The 27,599-nt window shown below is 45.5% G+C and overlaps 1 protein-coding gene across 3 annotated transcripts in view; it reads right to left on the bottom strand.

Annotated features, from left to right (window-relative positions):
• The window catches only part of LOC147888265 (nucleoporin (DUF3414)), a 268,450-nt gene that overhangs the window by 46,469 nt on the left and 194,382 nt on the right, over positions 1–27,599 (bottom strand). For all 3 annotated transcript variants that reach the window (XM_087393147.1, XM_087393148.1, XM_087393146.1), the window contains one exon: positions 424–531. In XM_087393147.1, coding sequence (XP_087249273.1) covers positions 424–531 — 108 coding nt within the window. The remainder of the gene's footprint in view (positions 1–423; positions 532–27,599) is intronic.

Raw genomic sequence — 27,599 nt, forward strand, 5'->3', positions numbered from 1 at the left:
GTCATTATTAGCCTAATAAACATTGCAAGTACATTAGTCAGACAATCTTGTTTAGCCCTCTACAATAAATACATTCTAGACGTCCTTTCCTCTTCATTGCAAGAATTGGTGAAGCAAAAGCTTCACAGGGACCATTATCTTATAACTTTGTTGATTTTTTTCATCATCATGTATCGAGTTAAGTTATTCTTGTCACTAGCTTAATTCTACATTCCTACTTGATTGTAAAAAAGACAGAAGTTATATTGATTTATCACATGTTACAATTCAGCTTGAATTTGGTGCTTCAACACAAACAGACTCGTAAAAAACTATGGAATCTACTTCAACAATGTAATATACACACCCTAGAGCCAAAAGGACAAATATGATCAAGGACACGCCGAAATAGGAGAGAGAGAGAGAGATAGAGAGCTTGCTTACAGCTTGTACCGACTCTTGTAAGTATCCAATGAGCGTCGCACTAAGCCCAAATTTATCTTCAGCCAGAATCTTTAGCATCAATCCCACCAGCACTGCCCGCATCTCAGCCTAAATAAGCAAATACATTTCAATATATTAATGGAACATGATAATTCACTTGCCCTTGAGCACGCCCTTAAAATCTTTAAAATCTAAAAATACTTGGTTTAGGGGCATAAAGAAAATACTTGCCTTGTCTCATTGAAGAAGTTCTCACCTTGAGTCACCTATTTAAAATCTCAAATGACTCAAGTAGCTTCAAACTTTGCTTCCATGTACTTGCAAATAGACGCAAAGCATAGGAGTGGACAACCAAGGCATTTAGATCAAGAATAAAAAAGCCATTTCAGATAAAGGCAAAGCATAAAAGTTGGCAAACATGGCATTTAGTTGGTAAGTAAAACTGTCACCTTGGCAGGTAAAGCTTATATGGACAATAAAAAACGTGAATGATATTTGTTTATATTAATATACACATCTGACTAGGAATTGCAAGAGATCTTTGCTAGTCCTCATAATAGCTTGTGTAAGTTGTGAAGAAAAATGCATTGGTAGATCAATAGCCACCCTAAGTGTGTAACTGCCATACTCACTATCTGTTTGAAAAGGGAGATTGACAATACCATCCACCCAAAATACACAGCCTCGAGCTGCATTTTCCATCATAGACAAGGCTAACCATAGGAGATGATATAGTTTGATGTTGCATTGCCCCAATGACATAAAAAAGACCATGACAGGATATGACTACTCAACTTGGGCATGCAATCGACATACCATCATTTTCTACCATCCACATCTGATATACAAAAAGTGGAACATTCATTTCACTCTCATAGTTCAGTTCCATAACATAAGATGTAACCAATGAAATCACCTCCATGAGAAGCTCCTCCTTATTCTCGTACAATCTCATCTGTAGCCTATAAAATTGGTAAGTAGGACCTAGATGTCACATGTGAATTGGTAGTCAGCTTTCTTCCCCCCTCCCCCCTTTTCCCCAGCTTGCATCCCCTTGCATGCTTAGAATCACAGCAGAAACCCATGAGAAGCCTTGAGGAGCAGCTTTGCAACGAACCACGAAGCCATGTAGACTCATGAGGCAATGTCAACAAGTAGCTTAGTAATGGACCAAGGAGCCAAGCTAGAAGATTATGGGCTTAGCACATGAAGCCCTTGTTTAGGCTAGGAAAGTGGGGGTTGAAGCAATTCCTCAGCTACCCAATAACTCTAGATGGGAATTCCATCTAGAGAAGAAAGGAGAAAATCTCCCAACCAATGGAAAGTGATATAAGGTATGCAAGGACAATTGGAGACAAGCCCATCTCACAATGGACGGTCTCTTTAGGAGGAGGGGAATTTGAGGTACAATGCTGAAATGCTGAGAGAATGGGAATACATTGGTACTCTAGCCCTAGTTAGTGTCTAGGATGGTGCCCTCAATCTCTCTTAAAGATGTCTAATATCTGCTACAATCACCCCCTGGTCTATCCCATGTCTTGTAGTGTGGGGGAGGTGTGCTGAAGTTGGCCGAGAAGTAGGCTGACGATGAGGAGCAGAGAAAAACTATACTGGCACTATCACAAGGGACTAAAGATGTAAATGAGCCTGTGAGGGTCCCAACTAGAGTCCCTTTAACTTGGGAGCATGCTTGAGATTTGTATCTGCCACCCTATGGTTTGCTCTGTAGGCCTGACTCTCGAATGTCGTAAGACGGCTTGTCACATTACCTTCCAATTCAAGTTTACTTCATCACCCTGAATAGGACATCTGCTCACTATGCTAATAGATGTCCTCATGCGAGTCTAGTGTGTAGGAGGAGCTAGCTCCGGATTCCATGCTTTGCAGTGGCCGCCGCTGAGGATGGGCTCATCTCCTTTGAAGAAGTCGTCTGTGAGCTGCAGTCAGCTATGGTCATGGCCGTGCGTATGTCGCACGAATGTGTGCCTGAGTCGTGTGGCCTCTAGCAAAAATAAAGTGGCACATTTTGGTTTGGATAGTCAATGACTAGTGGCATGTCTGAAACCCATGCTCAAAGAGGTAGTGGTATCTCCCAAGTATCTCATAGTACCGAGGGCATCTCATGATCACGTGCTCCTTGGTCTCCACCTCTTGCATGTCACATAGGGTGCATAATCTCAGCTCATGGTGGCGTCATGCAGCCTCAACCTCTCGTCCAGTCTCATTGTGGAACCTATGAGATGATGTCTAATCCAATGGCTATCTGTACTATATGTGATAGATGAATCTGAAGTATCTTGGTGGCTCAATGAAACCGCCCTCAGTAAGATGGAGGAAATGATCTCTATAGAAGGCCATCTTAGTGGCATGGTGGCTGTGTCGGGGGACCCATTTTATTGACTATAAACTTGCCACAAATATCCTTGATAACCTGATAGAGCTCCTATTGTGTCAGCCATAGAGTAGGTGCATCTAGGGTGTGCCGATAGGGAGGGACACCATCTGGTGGCTGTGAATACCAACAATTGGTATCTCCATTGGCTGCTAGCTGTATAGAGGATGAGAGGCTCTTCATGGTAGCCACTGTCTGCCCGTATTAGTCCTGCCATATGCCTCGACCTTGTCCAAGTATGTAATGATCTAGAATGAGAGGTGTGTATGCATGGGACAGGCTGCAAACTCGGCTAGCATGGTCATCCCTTCCCGCTGCAGATGCTGCAAGCAGCATCATGACTTGTAGCCTCTTAAAGCCAACCCATTGAAATCCTATGAAACCCATCTGTAGAGAGACTTTGGGGATAAGGAGGGGGGGAAGCTTCACTTACCAGATGACGTATCCCTATGTTTTTTTTTGGGGCTTAGGGGAGCTCTCATCATTTATTCTATGGCTGCATCAATCGAAAGTCCCTTTTCCTGCTTTTTTGTGGTATTTTTTCATGAATTGCCAAACGGCTCGTCTATCGTGTTGCTATGATGCAGCTCTCTAGGCAATTAAAGCAATTTGTTCCACAAGTGGCCAATAGGACAGTGGTAACTCTTCAAAAAGTTTGAAAATGCGCGATGAAGCTGGGAGATTCACAATTGTTCACGAGAAGGTACTTGCGACAAAACTGGACAGCCCATACAATAGTGTCAAAATAATCCATCCATCCTTGGGTCTCTTACTCAATAAATTGAAACATGATTTCTACACATTTCCTTCCCCTCTAAATGGTATAGTTCGGCTTTAGTCTAGACAATTTTTGACACACGCTTTCACATCATGGGAGGCCTTGTGAGATGAATTCCTTTGGGAGCTCTACACTGTCAAGATGAAGTTGGGAGAGAGTATTGCAGTATTGTTCACAAAAGTGAAGGTACTCATAGCAAAAGGACCACCCAACATAATGATGCCATAACATATGAGACATTTTAAGGTCTCTCCCTTTGGACATTACTACACTGAGCATGTCATGCTGCCCGAGGATATATCACTCCACATTGTTTTGAAGGGCACTCAACATGGGATGCTTCCAACTAGGCTTCTTACCTCTTTCGGTAGCAAAGATAAGGCCTACTGAAACCATCTCTACTGCGATACAAATTTGACTACCTGGATACATGTGAAGCGAGAGCGTGTGCAACTAAGGCAACAACTCAAGGGGAGAAATCACAAGGAGGAATCAAAAGGTGAGCATGCATCATAGCATCCATTGGCGCAACACATACTAAGGTTCCAATTATGGCTATTGGATGGTTCATCAGAGAGGAAGACCTCAACCGCTTCATACACGACCAAGAAATACCACCATCTAGTAATTGCGCTCCTTCACATCTGTTATCTTTATCATTCTATTGCTAGTATAAGGCGACAAGATGTTCCGAGGCAAGAGGTTTCCATTGGCTAGTAGTTGGCAGCCTTGCAGGTGGGAAAAGCAGAAGAAGCCATCAAAGTTTGGGAAACACGAGTACCTTGCTGTAGCAAGGGCTCTTGACAAGTACTTTTGGAGTAGAGGGCTGAGTTCTCTTATCATGCACGAGAGTCCTTTTGAATTAAGATGGGGAGGAGAGTAAATAAGCACTTCTTCTCTACCTTGGGTACTCAACATGGCAGGGAAAGCGTTAGAAAACTTCTTGACTTTGATGGTACTTTGCAGTCCGATTCTCAGAGAGTCACGCAGATAGCTACCAATTATTATGGCTCTCTTCTCACAATAGACCAATATACCCTTGACAAAGATATAGAGCCAGCTTGAGGGTTTGGGAGACAATTTCATTAGTGGTGCCCCCTAAGATTAGGATTTCACTTGATGCACTTTTAACCAGCACAAAATTTTGGGATTCTTTATTTGCCTTGCATTTCTTTTTGGGATGATATTGATGCCCATAGAAATTCAGCTCTTCCAGGCATTTGGGATACTTGCTTTGTGAGTTCTAAGGTCTCATTCATCTTAGAACCCACGACACGCACAATGGAGGTTCACGCCATCACAACTCTACTCGAAACAAATTCCCTACAAGAGGCATCACTCTTGACATGGCCCACCGGATACTGAGATCATGTAACCACACCACCCGCCATAGAGAAAAGAAAGAAAGAAATTCTATTAAAGTCTTCGGAAGACCGATGGGTCTATGAGACTGAAAGAAAACCTGATACAAATCACAGTAAGAATGGAGCTACTGAAACGAGCACCATCACCCATGCTGAATCGTAAGTCTGATCATACATAATCAAATCAAATACATCTGGATGTAACAATGAAAAGAAAAGGACTGGAGCGGAGCGGAATACTCCCTATGTCATGTCGCCCTCGCTGGTGCATAGCCGGTGATGGGACGTTGGTGCCCGTCCAGGCGTGTTGTACGTCTCGGTCTCCTAGACGAGGATCGATGCAAGACCAAAGCCACCATGCCTCCCGTGGGACGTATCCCGGGTCTAAACAATGATGGGAGGTCCCCCACACTGATCTGTGTCTCCCCTCGAAGTCTCGTGTGTCGTGCTGCGATCGTCGGGTCGGGGTCTCTATCACGTCTACGGCTAGAGACCTGGACGATCAATGTCACTCGATGGGAAGAACTCTGTGATCCTGCTCTGAGAGGTGTCTGATGATGTGGCTAAGTCACGTCCCCTAAGTAAGTACTCTCCGTGTCGGACCCCCTCGTGAATGAAGGCCGCTAGGCATCTCTGGTCTGGGTAGGCGAGGAATCTGGAAAGGAGCCCGGGGCTGTCTCTGAAGAGGCAGTGGTAGCAACCTCGGATCTCGTAGTACACTGGGCACTTGAAAATAAAATGCTCCTCCGGCTCGACCTCTCGACAGTCGCACAATATGCATAAGCGATGATGCTCCCTAGGAATCACCTCTGCTCTGCCGCTCTCTATGCAGAGGCGGTGTGATTATACCCAAACTGTCCGATGGAGATCCGTAGTGAGTGAGACATATGAAGCTCAGTGTACCCCGGTGGTGTGATGAATCCCTCCTCCGAAATACGAAGAAGTAATCTCTGTACAAACTCAGCTTCACTGGAAGCTCCCTCTTCTCCAACCAGGTCCTAAAGGTGTGTAGCTGCAGGATATCCTCACGAATGACCTGCTTGGTGTGTGGCCCGATCGAGATGGTGGGTGGGAGTACCGGAGGGGCATCTAAAGTGTACTGAAAAGGAGGTATCCTATTGATGTGGAACCCTAGTCTCACAAACCATCCGTGAGTCCGTGCATACCAGCATCGCTCGTCTCCCTCTGCTGCCAACCTCATGGAGGGATCGAGAGCCAACCATGGCAACCTCTATCTCCCTGATGTGCAGTCCCCATATGATCTAACCCAGTGTAGATATATAATGGTCTGAAAGGCTACATGTAGCTGGAGTGGAGAAGCACCAAACTCGGCCTGAATGATGTGATGTGGTACAGATGGTTTCCCCCGGATCATCCGTGAGAGCATGAGGATCTGCAAGCACTCCACCCGTGTCCACTCTATCTCTGACATGTCAGGCCCCCAACAAGGGCTGCCATACATACCGGCTGGTCGGACCAAAAAGTCGAAGAGAAGAGCATTGGTCCGAGGGTCCTGGAAGTGGGAGTGGAAGAATTGTCTCTCTAGCCGAGCTAGTGAGGCGTATCCCCTGCTCAGTCTGGCCTGCATCGCTGATCTCATCGTGAAGATCGGGTCGGAGAAGATGACCCCCAAGTAAGTGTATGAGAATACGATCTCAACTGGTGACCCACCGAAAGTAAAAGTAAATTGCTTCCGTTGTATGTTTGCTTGAGAGGTGTTAAAGATCATCACCTTGGTCTTGCCAAGGTTGACCTCCAAATCATTGGATAAACAAAAAGCCTGCAGTGCATCCAAGTGTCGCTCAAGCCCCTCGGGTCTGGACGACAAGAGTGCCACATCATGTGCATAAAGAAGAATCTTGATGATGATCCCGGCAAGTGAGCAACCGGTCCCTCGGAACGCCCCCATGAAAGTCTCAAGCTCATCGATGTAGAGGCCAAACAGGGTCGGTGATAAGGGACAACCCTGTTTGACTCCTATGGTACTCAAGGTCTCATCTGTCCAACCTGCGCATGTCCGAACTCGGCCTGAGACTCTCTCATGAAGTGGCATGACTGCCCAGATGATCTCCTCATCAAATCCTAGTGTCTGTAGGCGTGTGATAAGACGAGCTCGAGGTACTGTGTCAAAGGCTTTGTGGAAATCCACAAAGCAGCAATATACCCTCTCCTTCCGTGATCTGGCCTCCTCAATGACAATCCTGAGTGTGAGTATGTGATCCATAGTCCCATGGTCTCGCTTGAAACCGGCCTAACCCTCTGCTCTGAGCCCTCTCATTTCTGCGAACAGGCTAACCGATGCATCCAATACAGCTGCATAGATCTTGTACATTACATGTCCAATCATGATAGTCATGCACTTACTCAGGTCCATGGGATCCCCTACCTTGTGGATGGGGGTGATGGTGTTGAGTGTCCAGGTGCGGGGGAAGCAAAGGCAAACAGCGTCATTGAATAGCTTTGCTAGGATCGGGGCTAAAGTGTCGATTCCATATGCGATAAACTCAGTGCATAGCCCCTCGTGGTCCTTAGCTCGGCCATTGTGCAGTTTGAATGTCGTGTCCTTGACTCCCCCTCTGGTGAACAACGAGCAAGTAGTGGGGCGACGTGTGTGTATGAGATCTGGAGTGGGCTGGTGTGGGACATCATAAAGATGGTGTGCATACGTGTGCTCTAAGACTCTCGTGTCGGTGAGGGGTGATGGAGACCTACGCTCAAGGAATCTCCGCAAAAAATCCTTAGAGTTGTTGCTGTACAAGATGTGCAATAGCTCCTCCTCATTTCGACGAAGAAATGCCTGCTTCTTCCGACGTACGAGACGTCGGTACTTGCGTACCATGTCTGGTGTGTTCGGGAGGTGACATTTGGTTTCAAGTCGGAGCTGTCGGCGATAAGCCTTGCACTCCGCATCGTACCAATTGTTGCAGGGTACAGAACCAAGAGGTGGTGGTCTAGTGGACCGTGTGGTGTGGGGAAAGATTTGGAGGGCAGCCTCGTGGAGTGTGCGACTAATCAAGGCAGCACGGTCCTCTATGAGTGGTATGTGATTGATGTAGGTTAGGAGTCTGTTTAGGCGTCCAGAGTAGGCCGGTCAGAGTGATCAAAGTGTATGTCGTGGTAGGTGGCGTGCTTCCTATGTGGTGTGTGTGGTGTGGCTAAGCGTGGGGTGGCGATAGGGAAGAATAGGTATGTGTGATTAGCTCCTGGAGGGAGTGGTGCTACGGTGAAGTTGGTGATACATGAAGGTAGGGGATCCCATGATGTAATCTACTACACTAGTGCCCCCCCCATGTGGGAAGCAAGTAAAGCCACCTTAGGAGGGCCATAGGTCAAGCCCGTTGTAGATGATGAGATCATGCATCCTGCCCAGATCAAGGAGCGCGTGTCCATATGGTGTAACAGACCTGTGTCGGTCCGATGAGGTCTTGGTCATACCTGCTCCGTCTAGGTCCATGTCTGGTAGCATGATAGAGTTGTCTCCGAAGTCCAGGAGTGGTGCCTGGCGCGTGCTTGTCCTGGCAGGATATCCTGATGTAAGGGTGCATATGGCGATGTCTCACCCTCCTCTCGTGCCATGTGGCGAAGTGGAATGTATCTGGCGGGAAGTAGCATATTGCTATGAAAAGGTCGGATACGGTTGTCTGTGCGTCGGATCCGGATCCACATGAATCGGGAGTGTGCGTCCTTCCTCTCAATGGAGATGGCTCCAGTGAGGGAAGACCTGCACAATACTGCGACCCTACTGATCCTCAAACTCCTCCTGTATCCCTCGTCTCATCCCTGAAGGCTGAGTCCCATGTGTAGCCACTGACTATCGGTAGTGGACGCTCTAGCCTCTGGTGTGTCTCCATGTAAAAGACTATGTCTCCTCCTGTATAAGACTCCAAGAAGTTCCCTGGGTCTGACCATAAGATACCATTACAGTTCCAAATGGTGCAATCTAGGGTCTCGGAAACCTGAGTCTCATAGGCCCCATTCCCCTAGGGGGTACGGGAGGGAGCCCGACGGGTGCCGCCGATCAACAACCTACCATCTCAGACCACAGCCCATTTTCCCTCCTTGCGGGCAACATCCCGCTGCTGCAGAAGAACTCGTCGCTCCTAAATTTGTAGTTGTGTCAAATCCTCGTCCATGGACAGGGTGGGATGCTCTCGTAGAGCGGCTCGGCGTCGGAGTGTCGCTAGTCGAGCATGTGAATCTTTGAAGCGAATGACTAGGGGCTGCTCTCGGTTGGGATCTCTCCCAACACGCCATGCTCCCTCTATGCCATGGTCGGGGACCCCCATGGTAGTGGTCACAAAGGTGATCGCCTCCTCCATGGACGACCCGATAGACATAGCTACGAGACATTTTCGCATCTCACAAGAGAGCCACCATGGGACTTGGTTATGTATTTTGATTCTGAGATCGAGTACTAGTTTTGTCTCTTGAGCTTTGAGTTTAGTTTAGCATAGTACTCAGCAAAGGGCCTTAGCGAGCCCTCTGCTTCAACCCACAATGGCTTGTATGAGTTATTTTGTGATTGTACTTTGTCTCATAGCTCGGCAAGGCCTCTGAAAGGCTGTATTACGATGAGGCCACCTAGTTGGCGCATCGTTGATGATGTATTTTCCTTTCGGATGATTTTGTGTCCCATAGGCCATGTATGGCCTTTCGTGGACCTTTAATAAAATTTCTTTCTTTCTTTCTTTCTTTCTCTCTCTCTCTCTCTCTCTCTCTCTCTCTCTCTCTCTCTCTCTCTACAGACAATATTATATGGAGTGGAAGTATGGGGAGGCAGTATTTCAGCCTCTACATGGAATGATATTGAGAAAATGCAAAAGGCTTTCTTATGGCGACACCTTGGTGTCAAACCCACTACTCCATACTCAGTACTTCTGTTGGAAACGGGAAGGAGGCCGATTCAATTTCATGCATTGATCAGAGTTATGCAATACCTAATAGAGGTGCAGCAAATGCAACCTGATAGGATGCCTCATAAAGCATGGAATGCCAACACAAAGCTTCAAAAGAACCACAAAAGTAACATCATATGTACAGGATGGGAAACCCACATAAGAAAATGGTTCAGCAGATGGAAAGTGGAAGCATATTTGACCATGCCGCCTGAAAAGGTCACCATGCAAGAGTTTCAACTGTCTTTACTGAGCACTTTGCAAACTCACTGGGCTGACAAGTGAAAAGAGGGTAAAGCTGGAATAGTACCAAGACAACATAAATCCCACATGTTGGTCTACATACATGTCCATAGAGACTCATGCTCAGCCTTATATTAGCACACCTATCCCCCTTCTATATCACGAAAACATAGCCAGGTTTTGTACCAGATCTCATACATTTGCAATTCAGAAGGGAGCTTGGATGCATCAGTCCAGAGATGCTAGAGTCTGTACCCTTTGTGACATGCAGACAGTTGAGACGGAAGCACATGTGGCTCTACAATGCCCCCGATATGCACATATCAGGGAGGACTACCAGCAGATACTAGAGGACTCCGCTCATCTGACATCAGTTCTCTCTCCTGCCTCTCCGACAGCATTGGGATCTTTTGTCACTCGCCTTTTTACCTAGCGTCAGGAACTCATAGACTCTTGACCCCTCTCCTTGAGGAGACTCTATTTTACATTGTATTGAGACAGGTCCCATGGGTCATTTTTGGCCCCTCGAGGACGTTAATAGACTCTACTTCTACTTCTACCTCTCTCTCTCTCTCTCTCTCTCTCTCTCTCTCTCTCTCTCTCTCACCTTTGCCCAGATTTGTACTCTCATAGCAGGAGGCAGAGTCGATGGACAGGATTTCCAGTATTATTTTGGTTCTCAGACTCCGTGACACCTGGACTTGTATCTTTGCATTGGCATATTGTGCTCATCCCCCCCATTTTGCACCCGGGGGCAGTTTCCTTGCATCTAGTTTACTCTGTATTTAGGCTCAGATTTGACATTATGTACTTCCACTTGCATTATATTGCGTAGCACTTAGATGATATTCGACGATGCCTCTTCTTTGGGGCACGTTGATTTTGTGCTATCTTGTATGCAGAGTTCTTGATGTCCCATGGGCCCATTTTGGCCTCTAGTGGACAATAATACACTTTCTTTCTTTCTTTCTTTCTCTCTCTCTCTCTCTCTCGGGAAGACCAAGGTTATGGTCTTCAACACCTCACATGCAGTGACTCGTCGTCTCGGCTTCACCTATCGTCATGAGCCAGTGGAGATAGTGCAGTCCTACACATATTTGGGAGCAGTCTTCACAAAACCCCTTTTCACGATGACCCATGCAGCCAGGCACGACTAGAGAGACAGTGCTTCTAGGCACACTTTCAGCACCCACCAATGAAGAGTTGGCTCTTCTACCGTTGGCACATTTGCCATGCCATGGACACCTACCATGCCACCTAGCTCTACGTCGAGCTCCCAGCACTGAGTTTTTATCCCAAAAAACTTTTTTTGGTAAAGAGTTTACCCCAAAAAACTTCTCAGAGACTTGCGTATTTGATATGTGCATCGACTTAGAGTCAATCAAGCGTAAGGCTTTCCAAGAAGATGTGCATGAGTAGCTTGTCGTCGTCAAATTGTCATGAAGGACTCCAACACAAAGTATATTCTTTGAATGCTCATTCTCTTGAGATCCTTCTTGCCCAATCTCTTCTTCAACTTTGCTCTAGGGCACGATCTCAAAGGATCCAAAAAGAGTAACCTCTAAAACTTGCTGGTTGTGTTCTACCAACTTGGTGGTTATTGGATTTCAGAGAAAAGTAACTCCACAACAGCACCGAGGACGGGAGCGGCTTCGGTCCACTCATGATTGATCCACATCCAAGACCAGGTCTGCATTGGCCTATATCTACTTCAGATGCGTCGACACAGGGAGACCTTACTATGATAGATTAGAGAGCAACAGGCGACCAAGCCACAAGACAAAGAGACTGATAGAGCACCACAACACATCACAGACTTCTATGCATTTGAGTCAGCTCCAAGACATAGCAGGATGGAGTTGGAGGAGATCGCTGACATGCGGGCAGCCTAAATTACAGAGAAAGGGACAGAAAGACCACCTACAACACGGAGAGTGACTAGAGCACACTCTATTGAGCTCCGTCCTATCACAGCTTTCGTCAGGGAGACCGCCTGAGGTGAGGGGTCAATCTGAACATGGCCAGGGGTTCAGAGATCGAGGAGACCACCTCCCCCTCCACCACCACGCCATGGCACAGCCCAACAGACGCGGATCCGAGACATTTTCGCCCCTCACAGACGAGCCACCATGGTGTCAGACTTTGCCTTTTGAGCTTGAGTCTCAGCTTTGAGCATGCTACAACTCTCAGATAGTTGCTAGTCTCTGGGCTATATCTGATTTTGCTCAACCTGTTGAGCTCTGTAGAGTTATCAATTTCTTAGTTTAGCAGTCTTAGCACTCAACAAGTGTTACGCTCAAGTTGAGGAAACATGACCTCGAAATGGTCGGTCGACATTTTCCTTTAAAGGATCAATGTTTGTATTATATTTGTTGGGCTTTACGTAAGTGATCAGAAAGGAATTAAAGTCAAGGTCCTTGGTGAGGGTGATATGGCACTAGACTAGGTGGATCTAAGGCTAAAGAGTCTAAATGCATTAAATGTGCCAAGGGAAAAATGATTCAATGATATCCTAAGAGAGGGGTAAATGATGCATTTAGGAGGTACCTTAGAATAAAGACATGTGGCATACTAGATCCCATCTAGGGAATTGGGGCTCGTTGGGATTTGGCAAGCAGGAGCTTTCACGTAACGTAATCATCTTGAGAGCTTGCTATCATCGAGGTTGGCTGGGAGGATAATCTGTGTGCCTATGCTTGTGATTGATGTGAAAATTTAGGCGTTAACAGTTTTGGACGTATCATTTGGTATCAGAGCTGCAGGTGATTGGGAACAGGGGGATCGAGAGAGGCCCTGAACTGGTTGGGCGTAGGATTGCACTCCAGTCGACGGGATCGTTGCTCTGTTTCTTATTCGTTCATAGATGGATCGCCAATATCAACTCTTCGAAAGCCTTCAAGATTGCATCAAGCTGTAGGAGTTTGGAGCGATGCTTTGCTCAGAGTATGATTTAGGCGTTGTCTTGGGCTTTGGTATTCAGCAGGTAGAGCATGGCGGAACGTCGCGCTATTGATCCAAATCTTCGTTAAGCCTTAGCGTGCTACCACCGGGAAGCCAATAAGCTTATCTTACGGGATTAGAGAAAAGGCTAAGAGTGGCGCACACGCTGGTTTACGGGTTATTACCTTTAGGACTAGCTGACCGTAATATTTCGGTATCTTTTATTGTTGAATGAAGATGTCGAAGACGGGATTACAGGAGCCTGTGAGCATGGGCTAGTTTTATAATTATTGTAATTCCGTTCGTCAACCTGCAGCTAGCTTAGGGCCATGGAATTGATCTAGATACCCACGACGAACCACTTAAAAGAAGTCTGGCTTTTGATATCTGCGTTACGTGGAGGTCCTTCAACGTTATCGATGCTGGGTGAAAAAAAAAAAGTAGTACTGTGGATTTTGCAAGTCATGAATTCGGTAGCCAGTAGAGTTACGTACGTTGCTAACATCAAAGGTTGGAGCGTAACAGAGGTTGTTGGTCAATTACTTTGCAAGCTTCGGGCGTTATGAAAAAATAAATGGCCTGGGGCTAAGGTTATGATGGTATCCGGTGTATTTTAAGGTGATGTTTACTTTTTACGACATGGTTATTTTGCAATGATGTAGAGTCCAGATTAGATGCTCACAGAGATTTGGTGAAGAAGAAAAAGAAAGCCACATCATCCATTCAGGTCAGATTATAAATGCAGATTTGGAGTGGTTTACAGGGACTAGTTGATCTCTTCATGCAGCAGAAATATGACCAGGGAGCTGTCTATGCCTTCTAAGTTTATTCGAGTATACGCTCATTTATTTGCCTTGGCGTTGAGTTATTTCTGATTGCAGATATTTCCCTAGTATAGGGAAAAATTATTCAGTTTGGTTCTCAATTACTTTCAGTTGATGGTTACGCCTGGTTGGACACCTTTTGGGGTTAGGAGATTGAAAAGCCGTTTCTAAATACAGTTTTAGGCGGTGTTTTATTTGTTTTTTTTTTTTTTAAAAGCACCTATCGACCTAAATGGAAGTAGAAGAAGAAGATTCTAGGATGGATCCCGTAGAGTCGGGAGTCCGGCCGACCCCACAGGTGTCGCGCCCAGCAGGCCATACACTATCTGGCAGAATTGCATTCTTAGAAGATGCCTTGCAACATATTTTAGTGCAATAGTTACAAGCAAATGTAGGGCAATGCGAGCTCAGGAAAATGGTTCATAGTATGTCTCCTAGACCATCTCAAGAAGAGAAAGGTAATCTCCAATGGAGCCTGAAACCAGTGTTCATACGGTCGAGCCTAGGACAGCTAAGGTGCCTAATATTGCCAATTATAGGCCAAAAAAGTATTCTAGTCGGATGTCTGACCGTAGTTCCGATATCATAGAAACCTCGTTACACAAATGGGACGAGACCTTCGCCATTTGTGAAATCAGGAATGATATGAAGAAAATCCGCGAGGCCACCCATATGTTTAATGAGGCAGCGGATAGGTGGTGGATAAAACAGCAGAAAGATGGATTGGCATCTACTACTTCGGAGGGGTTTAAAAAAGAATTTAGAAAACACTTCTTATCTCCTTACGAAGCATCCCGAGCTTGGGATCAGTATCGAAACCTTCGTCAGAGAAATTTATCAATAGCAGAATACACCCATAAGTTCAGAGAAAGTGTAATGAAAGTTTATGAACCTCTACCTCAGTCAATCCAGGTAAAAGATTTTATCTTTGGATTGAATGATCGGATCAAGATGAAAGTTCGAGCTAAGTATGTGAACACGCTAGATGAAGCAATTGCCATAGCCCTGAACTATGAGGATGCAAAAGGGAACAAACCAAGTGGGTTTTTATAGGTTGGGACTCGGTATGAGTACCAAAAGTAAACAGGGTTTAAGAAGAAGTGGATTAGCAAAGGGAGTGCCTCACAGCCTAGTAGTCAAGCCAAGCAGGCGAAACCAGTTGAGACTCCTAAATCAAGTACCACCATTGGAATGAAAAGAAAAGTAACACCAATGGCAGCCTGGGCTTGGTCGAAGTCTTCTTTGAACCCAGAGCAAAGAGAAAAAGCGAGGAGAGAAGGCTTTTGTTTTGGATGCCTTCAACCTCATCAGTGGATAGATTGTCCACGAAACAAGGATCGTCGGATGGTTGAGATGGTGATCTCAGAATGCAATGTAGAAATGGAGGGAAGTCCCACAGCAGAACAAATGCAGATTCAGCTAGCGGGATCTTCTCAAAGGTCAGTACCTGTTTTGTTATGTGTGTCTGTTGCTAAATTAGTAGCTAGTGCACCTGATAATGTCCTGTCAAAGCCCGCATGAACGGGGTATACAACCTTATATGACACACAGTTAATTAAGATGAAAGGTCAAGTAGCTAATCATGATGTCATTGTGTTGTTTGAGTCAGCGTCAATGCACAATGTAATTAACTCCAAGCTTGCAAAGAGGCTGAAACTAAAGACTAGCCCATCTGACTATGCATATACAATCAGAATGGCAGACAGAAGTTCAACTGAAGTATGGGACCAAAGGGTTACCCAATTGGAACTTCGAATTTAGGACTATGCTGAGAAGCTTGATTTTGAAATGACAAAGCTTGCTCATGCAAACATAGCCCTGAGTAAGGCTTGGAATTCTAGGAAGAATCCAGCCATAGATTGGAAAAAGCATTTATCAATTCAAGATGAATGATGTGATGTATGTCTTACGAGGTGGAAAAGATATACCTCAAGGACCGTTGGTTTCCATAATGGAAATTCGAAAAGCTCAAGAAGAATCTTTGTTTCTTTATACATCATCGATAGAGCCCATTCATGATTCTTCGGCTAGCACTAATGTTGCCCAAAATGGAGAGATGGCCAAGCCGGCTGGTCTAATAGCAGATTTCTCTGATTGTTTTAGGAATGAGTTACCTTATGGGTTACCTCCAGAGCGGAATGTTCAGCATAAGATTGAACTAATTCCAAGGGTAGAACCTGTAAATAGACCTCCCTAAAGGTTGAGTTTTACTGAAGAAGCGGAGGTACGAAGACAACTGGAAGAATAGCTCAAGCTAGGGCGGATTCAACCCAATTTCTCACCTTTTGCTTCGCCAGTGATATTAAAGAAGAAGAAAGATGATACACCTCGCCTCTGTATAGATTACAAAGCATTGAATAATATCACTATTAAGCACAGGTATCCGATGGCTCCGATCGATGATTTGCTAGATGCATTACATGGGGCCGTAATTTTCAGTAAGATAGATCTTAAATGTGGCTACCATCAGATCCGTATTAGAGCCAAGGATGTGCATAAAACTGCTTTTAGAAGTAGGTTTGGACATTATGAGTTTTTGGTAATGCCCTTTGCACTTACCAATGCTCCAGCTATATTCGTCATGCTTATGAACGATTTACTACGTCCGTATATCGAAAAGTTTTTAGTACACTTTATTGACGATATTCTTATATTCAGTAAAAGTAAAGCTGAGCATTACGAACACTTAAGAATAGTGTTCAGTACTTTGAGGAAAGCCAGTCTTTATGTAAATAAAAAGAAAACTATACTGTCTATGGCAAGACTTGAATATTTAGGATTCATAATTACTCTTGAGGGGGTAGAAATCGATCCAAAGAAAGTGGTTGCGATACTGACTTGGCCAATCCCTCAGAATTTGAACGCTTTGCGATCATTCTTGGGATTTGTCCAATTTTATCGAACGCATATAAAAGGATATTCAAAAATAGTATCGCCATTGACTAATCTGACCTCAGATAAAGTACCTTTTATATGGGGACAGAATCAACACGAAAGTTTTAACACCATAAAACAAGCTATGGTCTCAGGACCGGTGTTAAAAATAGCTAATCCCCAGAAACTGTTTTTTCTTGAAACCGATGCAAGTGGCATTGCCGTAGGAGCAGTTCTCCTCCAAGAGGGAAGGCAAGTAGCCTTTGAAAGCAAGAAGCTTTCTCCCTCTCAACGAAATTGGCCAACTCATGAATTAGAGTTGTATGAAAACATGGAGACATTATTTGTATGGGTCAGAGTTTTATGTTGATATTGACCATGATACTCTGAAACATTTTTATAAACAACCTGACTTGAGAGGCCACCAAGCTAGGCGGGCAGAACTCATGCAGGAGTTTAACTTGACGATTCGGTACCCAAGAGGGAACGATAATAAAGTTGATGATGCGTTGTCACGCATTATGCATAATATGAGTTTCACGGTATTAGAGAGTGCTCTAATGACCGAGATTAGAGAAACTCAAAAGGTGGACGAGTTCGTCGAGAGCCTTTGGCCTAAGACTCATGTGTTCAAACCCAGGGAAAAGGATAACCTAGCATCCAGAAAAGGCCAAACTTATGCAAGATATACCATAAGAGATGGTATGCTGAAAAGAAATGGCAAGGTAGTAATACCTAATCAGAATGATCTCAGGCAGAGAGTCCTTCAACAATGCCATGATAGTCCATGTGTGGGACATCCAGGAGTCGAGAAGACATATGATCTCGTGAGACGAGATTTTTTTTTACCAAAGATAAAAAAGCATATTCATGAACATGTGACACATTGTTTTTCGTGTCAGGTAAGTAAGGCAGAGCAGGTGAAGCCACCTGAACTTTTATAGCCCTTGGAAATACCACTAGGTAGGTGGGAGAGCATTTCCATCGACTTTATTGTAGGTCTGCCTACGACACAAGGTCGATATGATTCTATCCTTGTGGTGGTTGATCGTCTTACCAAGATGGCTCACTTCATTCCAACTAGAGAGTCTGTTAGTGCCCGGCAAGTGGCGGATTTGTTTATTAAACATATATTTCGTTTGCATGGATTACCCAAATCCATAGTGTCTGATAGGAATGTCAAATTTCCCGGTCATTTTTGGACTGCGGTGTTTGAGACACTAAGGACTGAGTTTGGAATGAGTAGTGGGGATCATCCAGAAACGGATGGTTAGACGGAAAGAATCAACCAAATTTTAGAGGATATGCTTAGAGCATATGTGTCATTGAGGCAACATACATGGGACAAGTGGTTGCCATTGTTAGAATTTGCCCACAATGATAAAAAACATTCCTCTACAGGGTTCAGTCTGTTTGAGTTGAACTATGGTTATAGACCAGCGAATCCAACTATAGTTGGAGTACCTCAGAAAGTGCCTAGTGCCGCGAACTTTGTGGTTCAGATGCGGGAGATGCTAGCACTTGCGAAAGCTAACATCTGCCAAGCTATGGATAGAGCTAAGGCGTATGCGGATGAAAACAGATCCGTTAGAGAAAAATTTCTCAGAGTTCCTTCGCACTCTAAGTCTTTGATTGCAAGAGAGTGTACTAAGTTATCACCTCGATATTGTGGGCCGTGGTTAATTCTAAATTGTTTCAGGAGATAGAGGATAATGCATGACGCAAACCAACAGGAATCCTGGACCGAGGAACAATGCAAGTACACAATCGGAAGATACCCACGGTGTTGGTTGCATAGCATGGTCTACCTCTATCAGAAGCTACCTGGGAATCCGTCTACTAGTTACAGAGAGTGTTCCCAGACTTTATCATCGAGGACGCTGATGCCTGAAGAGGGAAGGAATGTTACGCTCAAGTTGAGATAACATGACCTCAGAAGGGTCGATGAGGGTGATATGGCAGTAGACTAGGTGGATCTAAGGCTAAAGGGTCTAAATGCATTAAATGTGCCAAGGGGCAAATGATTCAATGATATCCCAAGAGAGGGGTAATGATGCATTTAGGAGGTACCTTAGAATGAAGACATGTGGCATACTAGATCCATCTAGGGAATTGGGCCTCGTTGCGATTTGGCAAGCAGGAGCTTTCACGTAACGTAATCATCTTGAGAGCTTGCTACCATCGAGGTTGGATGGGAGAATAATCTGCGTGCCTATGCCCGTGATTGATGTGAAAATTTAGGCGTTAACAGTTTTGGACTTATTAACAAGGGCCTTAGTGCGCCCATTGCTTCATCCCACTGAGGCTTGGTGTACTTTATACCTTGTCCCATAGGCCCGCGAGGCCTCCACGGACATTAACTCTCTCTCTCTCTCTCTCTCTCTCTCTCTCTCTCTCTCTTACAAACCCGCAGGTTTGGCTTGCCTACACTTCCACTTTATATGATATTCCAGAGCAGCCACAGATCGACTTATCCCATGTGCCTAGACCCACCTCCTCTGCCTTATTCTCATCCAGTAGTGTCCGAGCAGCAGTTCATCGTTTGAAGACTGGGAGAGCTAAGGACCATGATGGATTGCAAGCGGAGTATGTAATCCATGGCACTGATGCCTTAGCTACAGTCCTCTCCCGTCTTTTTAACGAGTCCATTTGTACAGGTCTTCCACCTAGTTGGCTAGAAAATACTATAGTACCCATACACAAGTCGGGGGATCCTTTGGAGGCGTCGAACTACAGGACCATTATGATTGGCCATGTCATGGCCAAGATTTATGCGACCATTCTAGAAGGACATATAAATGACCATGCCGAGGCCATGGAGAGAGGGGGCGGATATGAGTGGCAGTAGGAGGCAAAAAATTATGGAAGATATGTCCATATTCAAAGTACAAGGGACGAACTATGGGAGATATGTTCATTTTAAAAGTGTATAATTTGAAACTTTTGACCTCATATTTGGATTCCTCGTTGAATTCCGGTCATTTTGAGTACCAACATGACCATATTCCGATAAAAATTGGAAAAATGGTGTTTTTGTCATTTTGGCCTGTTTTGGGCCTATTGATGACAAAAACTTCATTTTTCCAATTTTTATCGGAATATGGTCATGTTGGTACTCAAAATGACCGGAATTGGACGAGGAATCCAAATATGAGGTCAAATCTATCAAATTATACACTTTGAAAATCAACAAATTTCCCATATGCTCTCCCTTCCCCTTTACATTGAATAGATGAACATAACTTGCACATTCCTCGTCCTCTCTCTCCTCCTTGCACTTCTCTTTGCATACCTTATAAGTTCCCCCTCTAACTATGATAACGAATATATGTTCCAACTCCCCTCCCCTCCCTTCTCCATGCCACTTTACCCATGCGCCCATCCCTCCCCTTTTCCTTTATCTCCCCTCCCCCCCCTCTCTCCTCTTAACTGCAACCACAACCCAAACCTTCCACCCACCCCACTCCATGAACCCCCCCCCCCTCTCTCTCTCTCAGGTGAATGAAACGCTCACAATATTCATGAAAATTGAAAAAAAGCTCATGACAAAAAGCTCACCAAGAAATCACACCCGCATAGGATCAGGGCACTCGGAGACTCAGCAGCAGGCAAAGCACGATTACCGTGGCTAGCACTGACATCCTCGCAGATGTTAGCGGAGAGAGGTCATACTTTTTGTTGGTACCACACACTGTCCACATGGCTCACCTCGTTGGGCTTGGATATGGATAGGCTGCCACCATTTCGATACAGCATAGATGCCCCTCGCCTCCCTCTCACTCGACATGAGCTCAGTTAGGTTATCAGGGCAGATTTGTTGCAGCTACACACGTTTCGCACTTGAGTTCATCCCACGGAGCTTCCTACGAAGATGGCCACATATCGTGACCATTTTCTCAGGATTTCAGAGGATGGCTTCATCATATCCCCAGGATATATCGGCGTTCATATGTCGCACTCACTCAGGATTGCCTTGGGCCAGCTCAGGGTATCTTCCCACAGATTAGACGTTGAGGCTGACAGGATGCGTCGTACAGCTACCGGACATAGACCCAGGCGAGAGACTAGGATATGCCCTTGTTGCACTATGGGGGAGGTGGAGACTGAGGAGCACTTTGTTTGCAGATGCCCTTTATATTATGAGATCCGTGGCAGATTTCACTGTTTATTTGGGCTCGGATTTGGACCTCTCTCTCGGATTATGGAGTATGAGGATCAGTATTGCTTAGTGTTGTTCATCAGGGAGATCACCAGATACAGAGAGAGATTCCTCAGAGAGCACCGTCGCATCCCTGCCAGAGACCTGGTTATTCGTGAGGAGCAGGACGAGGCGCACGACCATAAGCACAGAGATAGCCCATCTTGCCAGAGAGCACCGATGGTTCCACCCCGAGGATGTACATATGACATGATCCGGCAGCACCGCAGGATGATCTTACACAGAGGCCGTACCCGTCGCTTTATTTCTAGATGACGGAGGATGATGGCAGATTTTCGGAGGAGATTGCTCCATGGAGACTTGGCACCGCCAGCAGCCCGCTTGACACTTGCCCAGATCTTCACACTCATGGCAGGAGGCATGGTCGATGGCCATGACTTCCATCATTTCTTTGGATCACAGACCACTTAGGGAAGACGATGTTCCTCATATTTCATATTTTACATTTTTTATCTAGGCATTTTTCGTACTCTATTTCATTTCATTTTGTATCTAGGATTTTTGTAGCCATTTTTGGCATCTTAGCTGTATTACGATGAGGCCACCTAGTTGGCGCATCGTTGATGATGTATTTCCCTTTCGGATGATTTTGTGTCCCATAGGCCATGTGTGGCCTTCCGTGGACCTTTAAAAAATTTTCTTTCTTCTTTCTTTCTTTCTCTCTCTCTCTTCTCGAGGGACATAACAGACTGGCTGATATGCTACATAGCGGGTCACCCCCAGCTTTAGGAACGTTTGTCTATAAGCTTTTCAAGCACAGGAATTCACCTAAGACATAAAGGTAGTTTCTCTTAATACCCTCCCCTCCAAGGGAGGAGTCTTTGTGTACGAGGATTTTGTATTGCTCAGGTCCCATAGGCCGATTTTTGGTCTTCAGAGGACGATAATATATTCTTCTTCTTCTTCTTCTTCTTCTTCTCTCTCTCTCCCTCTCCCTCTCTCTCTCTCTCTCACACACAGATGATTTGGAGTAGGCCCTCAGTCCCTTATCAGATACTACAGGCAGAGTTTGCTATGACACCTCTCCAAGTTGATGCCTTGTTTCCGACAGTGACATTCCTCCACAGAGTTTGGACCAGCTTCCCCCCTTTTAGTACAACATGGATGCACCCCCCGAATCAATCTCACGTGATGAGATTAACCGTAGCATACGGTTAGATCTCCTCCAACTCCATACATCTCGGACTTGAAAAGGCGCCCGGGGGGGGGGGGGGACTCGGAGTTTCCCACCAAGATTCAGGTCTATCATGACCACTTCTTAAGAGTATCGGTGGATGGACTCATCATCAAACCCTAGTACATCAAGGATAGAGGAGTCTCACATCCATTGAGAATTGCCATTGGATAGATGCGGGTCTCGTCCCATCAGCTAAGGATTGAGGCAGGGAAAGCTGCAGGTATGCCTAGAGAGTAGCGGATCTGTAGGTTATGTACACTCAGGGAGGTTGAGACAGGATGTGTCTGCCTAGCCTACTATGAGATCCGGGAACGATATCACTGCCTCTTCTAGGAGAGGCATGGTTTTGGTCCACTCTCAGAGTAGATCCAAGTCCATGACCAGGTCTACATTGGGCTCTATCTGCTTGAGATGCGACGACACAAAGTGACCCTATTGCAACATATCACAGAGAAGCACGAGGTGACCGCGCCACAAGTTATTGAGGCAAATCAAGCATATAGACATGTCATGGATTATTATGCATTTGAGTCAGCTCCAAGACAGTATGGATCAACAGAGAACCGACACGATGCTGCTGAGCAAGGAATGCAAAGATCATGCATAACACGAGGGATGCAGAGAGCACACAGAGAGTGACTAAAGTGCATACGATCGAGGTCTAGCCCACCTCGAGTCTCCTCAAAGGAGACCGCTAGAGACGAGGTGATTCTTGACATAGCCCATCGGATCCAGAGAGGGAGGAGACCACGTCCTCTGCCACAATGCCAGACGACTCAACAACTGAAGATCCGGACATCGTTCCAATTTACCGGAGAGCCACCATGATACCGGGTTTTGGCTTTTGAGCCTCAGCTTTCAGTTTATATTTGACTTTTATTTGAGCTCTTAAGCTTTAGCTTTAGCTTAGCATAGCACTCAGCAAGGGCCCTAGCGCGCCCATTGCTTCAGTAGCCCTTCAAGGCTTGTATGAATTATTTTCGCTTGGTGTACTTTGTCCCATAGGCCCACAAGGCCTCCCGAGGATGTTAACATTTCTTTCTTTCTTTCTTTCCCGGCTCGCATCTTGGTGCATATATTCAACCATGCCGTATGCCACGGTTTTCCCCCCTGCTTGGAGTACCACCAACATTGTGCCGATACACAAAGCAGGGGATCCAATGGACCCGAAAGCTACCACACCCTCATGTTTGGCTACACTGGCTGAGATCCATGGATCGGTACTGGAGAGAGGGAGATCAGCTCATACACACAAGCACACGGGCAACGGGCCTTGGGATAGACTGGTTTCCAAAGGCAACATTCCACTATTGATCACATCATCACCCTATGGGCCGTCATTGGGAGGCAATATCGAGATCCCAGAATGTCTACGCTTGCTTTGTAGACTTTCGGAAGGCCTTTGACATAGTCCCATGAGCCCGCATGATTAGTAGACTCCAGGAGATGCAAATCCTAGGAGACATGATCTGAGAGTGACGAGGTTATATGAGTCAGACAGAGGGAGAGTACATGCCCCCTAGAAGACCTATCTGATTGGATTGAGAGCATGAATGGAGTGAAGCAAGGATGCCCCCTCTCAGCGACACTGGTTCCAATCAGCATCCACTTTAGATATCATGGATTTCTCTGTCTCACCACCACCCCCAACAACGGATCACACCCCACGGCTTACTACACACACCACGACACCACACACACACACACACTACCTATCACGACATAGATTTTGACCACAACGTAAAACCCGAGTACTTTGCATGCCCCTCCACTCTACACACATACAGTCAACCACATACCACTCCAAGAGGATCGTGCCGCCTTGATCACATGCTCTCTCCATGAGACTGCCCTACACATTTTTCCACACACTACCCGTTCCGCGCGCCCCCCCCCCCCCTCTTTGCTTAGTACCTTGTGATAGCTGGTATGACAACGAGTGTAAGGCTTTATGCCAACAACTCAGATTTGAGGCTATGCATCACTTTCTGAGAGAGGCAGAGACGATACGTGAGCATCGTCGTCTCGTACGCTGAAAGAACAAGGCTTTTGTTCGCCGGAGGAGGAGTTAATAAACATGCTGGCAAAAGTTCCTGGAGCGACGATCCCTATCCTTGCTCATAGACACTAAACTTTGGCAATGCTATGCACGCACGCTATATGATGTCCCTAACCAGCAATCACCCAATTTCTCACATGCACCATGCCCCACATCGTGCACACTCTTCATAGATAGTGGTGTCAAACATGCAACCCTGATGCTAAGATCATGAGGGTGTACATACTAAGTTCATTGCATATGCAATAGATACGTTGTATCCGCCGATCTTAGCAAAGATTTTCAATGAAGCGATTTCACCAATCTCCCTCACACCTAGACCTTGACAGCATCACCTCCATTCACAAGGTTAAGAGATCCCAAGAGCCTGGAAAAATATGGGACCATTATAATAGGACATGTCATGTCCAAGGTCGATGTATTAGTGCTCAACACAGAGGTTCGCTAGTTTTTGCAGAGCTTCAGGGGCCTAGAGCCATGGGACATACTCAAATGTGTCATTGAGAAGGCCCAAGCATGGAGATAGAGGGTTTATTGTTGCTTTGTGGACTTTCGCGAAGCTTTTGACACAATGCCGAAAGCTCGACTCATCAGATGTCAACAGGAGTTGGCGTACATCGTATGGTTAGCAGATCATTTGGGCAAACATGGCACTTTAGGAGAGAGTCTTGGGTAGGATTTAACGCAGGTGCAATGTCGACAAAGCAGATTACGAGTACTATTGGGATCAAACAAGGTTGTCCATTATCATCACGCTTGCTCGGCCTCTCTATAGACAAGCTAGAGACTTTCACAACCTCTATATAGACAACCTGGAGACTTTCATTGGGGTCGGCTGCTCTCAAACCGTATCCCTGCTTAAGATTCCCATATGCGCAAATGATGTGGTCTTACAATCCTCCTCAACAGAGGGGCTCCAGCAACACTGGAGTGCACTTCATATTGTCTGCGAGACACATGACTTGATGGTCAACCTTGGTAAAGCCAAGGTCGTGATCTTCAATACATCCAAGGCAGCCATGCACAGAGAGGACATCACACTAGATGGGTTACCGGTGGAGGTGGTTGCATCCTACCTACTTGGGGGGTCTTTTCTCCAACTTCATCTTCACGATGCCGCCAACATTACAGGCCCGATTGAGCAAGCGATACGCTAGACTAGCTAGATTTGACTAGCAAACTCTCATTTTTAGGATCTTCGGACCAAGACTCATCTCTTCAACTCTTTGGTCTAATCAGTAGGTATATATGGCAGCCTTATTGGGGGCTAGACGTATCAAAGACAGATTGGGCTCAACTAGAGAGGCTTTAGGTTCTCCTGCTTTCATGGCACCAACAAGGCTCAAGGAAACAGTGGATCCGAGAACCAAAGCTAGAGACACAACAGACTTGCTAGGGGGGCGAGGCACAGAGCATATTAGGGGACCTTCCCTCCATGCTTATCATATCAAGGGCACGGCCAATAGGAGTGACAATGGCACCTCTTTGTCGCAAGGCCATAGCTAGGAGACCACAGCAAACCACATACACCAATTTCCGTCAGTGCTATATCACAGGTGTTATACCACCACAGCTTCATATATCGCCAACCCTCTTTTAGGCTTGACGTCTCTGCCAGCTTCCAAACGACCATTACAATGTCGCCAACCCCCATCTTCTCCATGAGTTCAAGGATCTCTTTTATGTATCGGTATCGTTATGATTATGGCTTTTCTTGTATTTGTCATGGGTGTTGGTGCCCACTTAGAGGCTCCAGCCCTTCAGATTGTTGTATTACGTTCTTTTAGTCTCATATACCCTTAGGTCTTTTGAAGTTATCTATTTGTATATATGTATGTATTTGCGTGTGCATGCACGCTCACACACACACTTTTTTTTAAAAGTGAAATCTTATATTTCTTTGTGGGGCTCAAACGAGGTGAAAACCCACCATTGACTAGAAACATCAAATTTACAAGCAAGCCTCAAAGAGAAAAACTCAGGAGTCATGAGGCTGCCAAGATAAAATTTACATATCATTTGGAGGAGGATCTAACAACACATCCTCCATTTTAAGACTATTGACTTGCAAAAAGTGATGCAACGGAGTGACATCATCTGTTCAATAAAACAAAGCTGTTTTCCCCCCTTGTGATTCTTGTTGATATAAGCTGGCAACCTGAATTTTTGAACCACAGGGGTCAAAAACCTGTCTCAACCAAGGATGAAAAGAATCCAATGAAAAAGGGTCTGCATTCTGAATAGAAAGAGACTCTGGCATTGTCTTCACAGGCATAGGGACTTGAGTAACATCTACACACTCTGACATAGGAGCTGCAGCTGATAAATCATGACACATCATTACAACTTCACCCTGTGCATCAGCCTGAGATGTACCATGTGCATCATCCTGTTTAAGCCCCTCTTCAACATGTAACTCCCTATCTTGAAGAGAAGTATGCTGAGTATGCTCAATAAAAGACTCATCCCGAGCTTCTTTAAAAAAGGATTAACCTAAGAACAATCTGGTGCTGAAACATCTTTAACCCGCTTCCATACCTTAACTGGTTTGGAAGATTGCTTGACTACCTGTATCCCAGAAGAAGAAAAACCGGGTGCCAGAACTGCTGGACAAGGAACTGAGGTACCTAGAGCTGAAGTAGAAGTGCAGTCCCGTGCAAAATGACCCAGTTGTTTGCATTTATAGCAAGCATTTGGAAAAGAAGAAAATTGCAGATGAATCCGAAAAGGTTGAGCCAAACCCAAATCCACATCCAAGCATGCAAGAATAGGCTGCTCCATATCCCACATCACACAAACACGAACATCTCTGCTAGTAACCAAAAAATCCCTCTTAGGGATAAAAAGCACTCTACCAAGAAGGGCTGCCAGAGAATGTATATGCGAAAGAAAAGGAGCTAGCAAATCCTTCAGTGAAACCCACATTGGACATTGTCGAAGCAGAGACTGTGCCGGATCAAAACAAGCATCCCAAGGCATCACCATTGCCAAATGACCCGCACCACGAACTCCTCCCATGCTCACCAATTGAAAAAAAGTCTCAATTTCTGTACAGTGAGCATAATAGAAACCCTTTGCCAGCAAGATAAAAGAAGAAATTCTACCAGCACCATCTGCAAATTTAGACCAAGCACACAGAGCCGGAACTGTCATCACTCTGCCCATGAAATACAGACAAACCCCCAACTGTTGGGCCTGAGAAAGGCTGGACAGAATTGGATGGAAGGAAAGGGCACGAGAAAGTAGAACCCTGTGAAGGATTACTTTGAACGGATTCAGAACACAGGCGACCAAGGAGATCGTTCTAAAAAATAGAAGAAGGAAAAGCCAAAGCAGAACACTTAGGCATCTTGTCTTGGGGAACGGAGGACTGAGAGATACCATGACGTTTGTGATTCTAGCAAACGAATC

The sequence above is a fragment of the Dipteris shenzhenensis genome, chromosome 22 (genome assembly GCF_047967505.1).
Source record: "Dipteris shenzhenensis isolate YYH24624 ecotype China chromosome 22, Dip_SZ_1.0, whole genome shotgun sequence".
Taxonomy (NCBI): Eukaryota; Viridiplantae; Streptophyta; class Polypodiopsida; order Gleicheniales; family Dipteridaceae; genus Dipteris; species Dipteris shenzhenensis.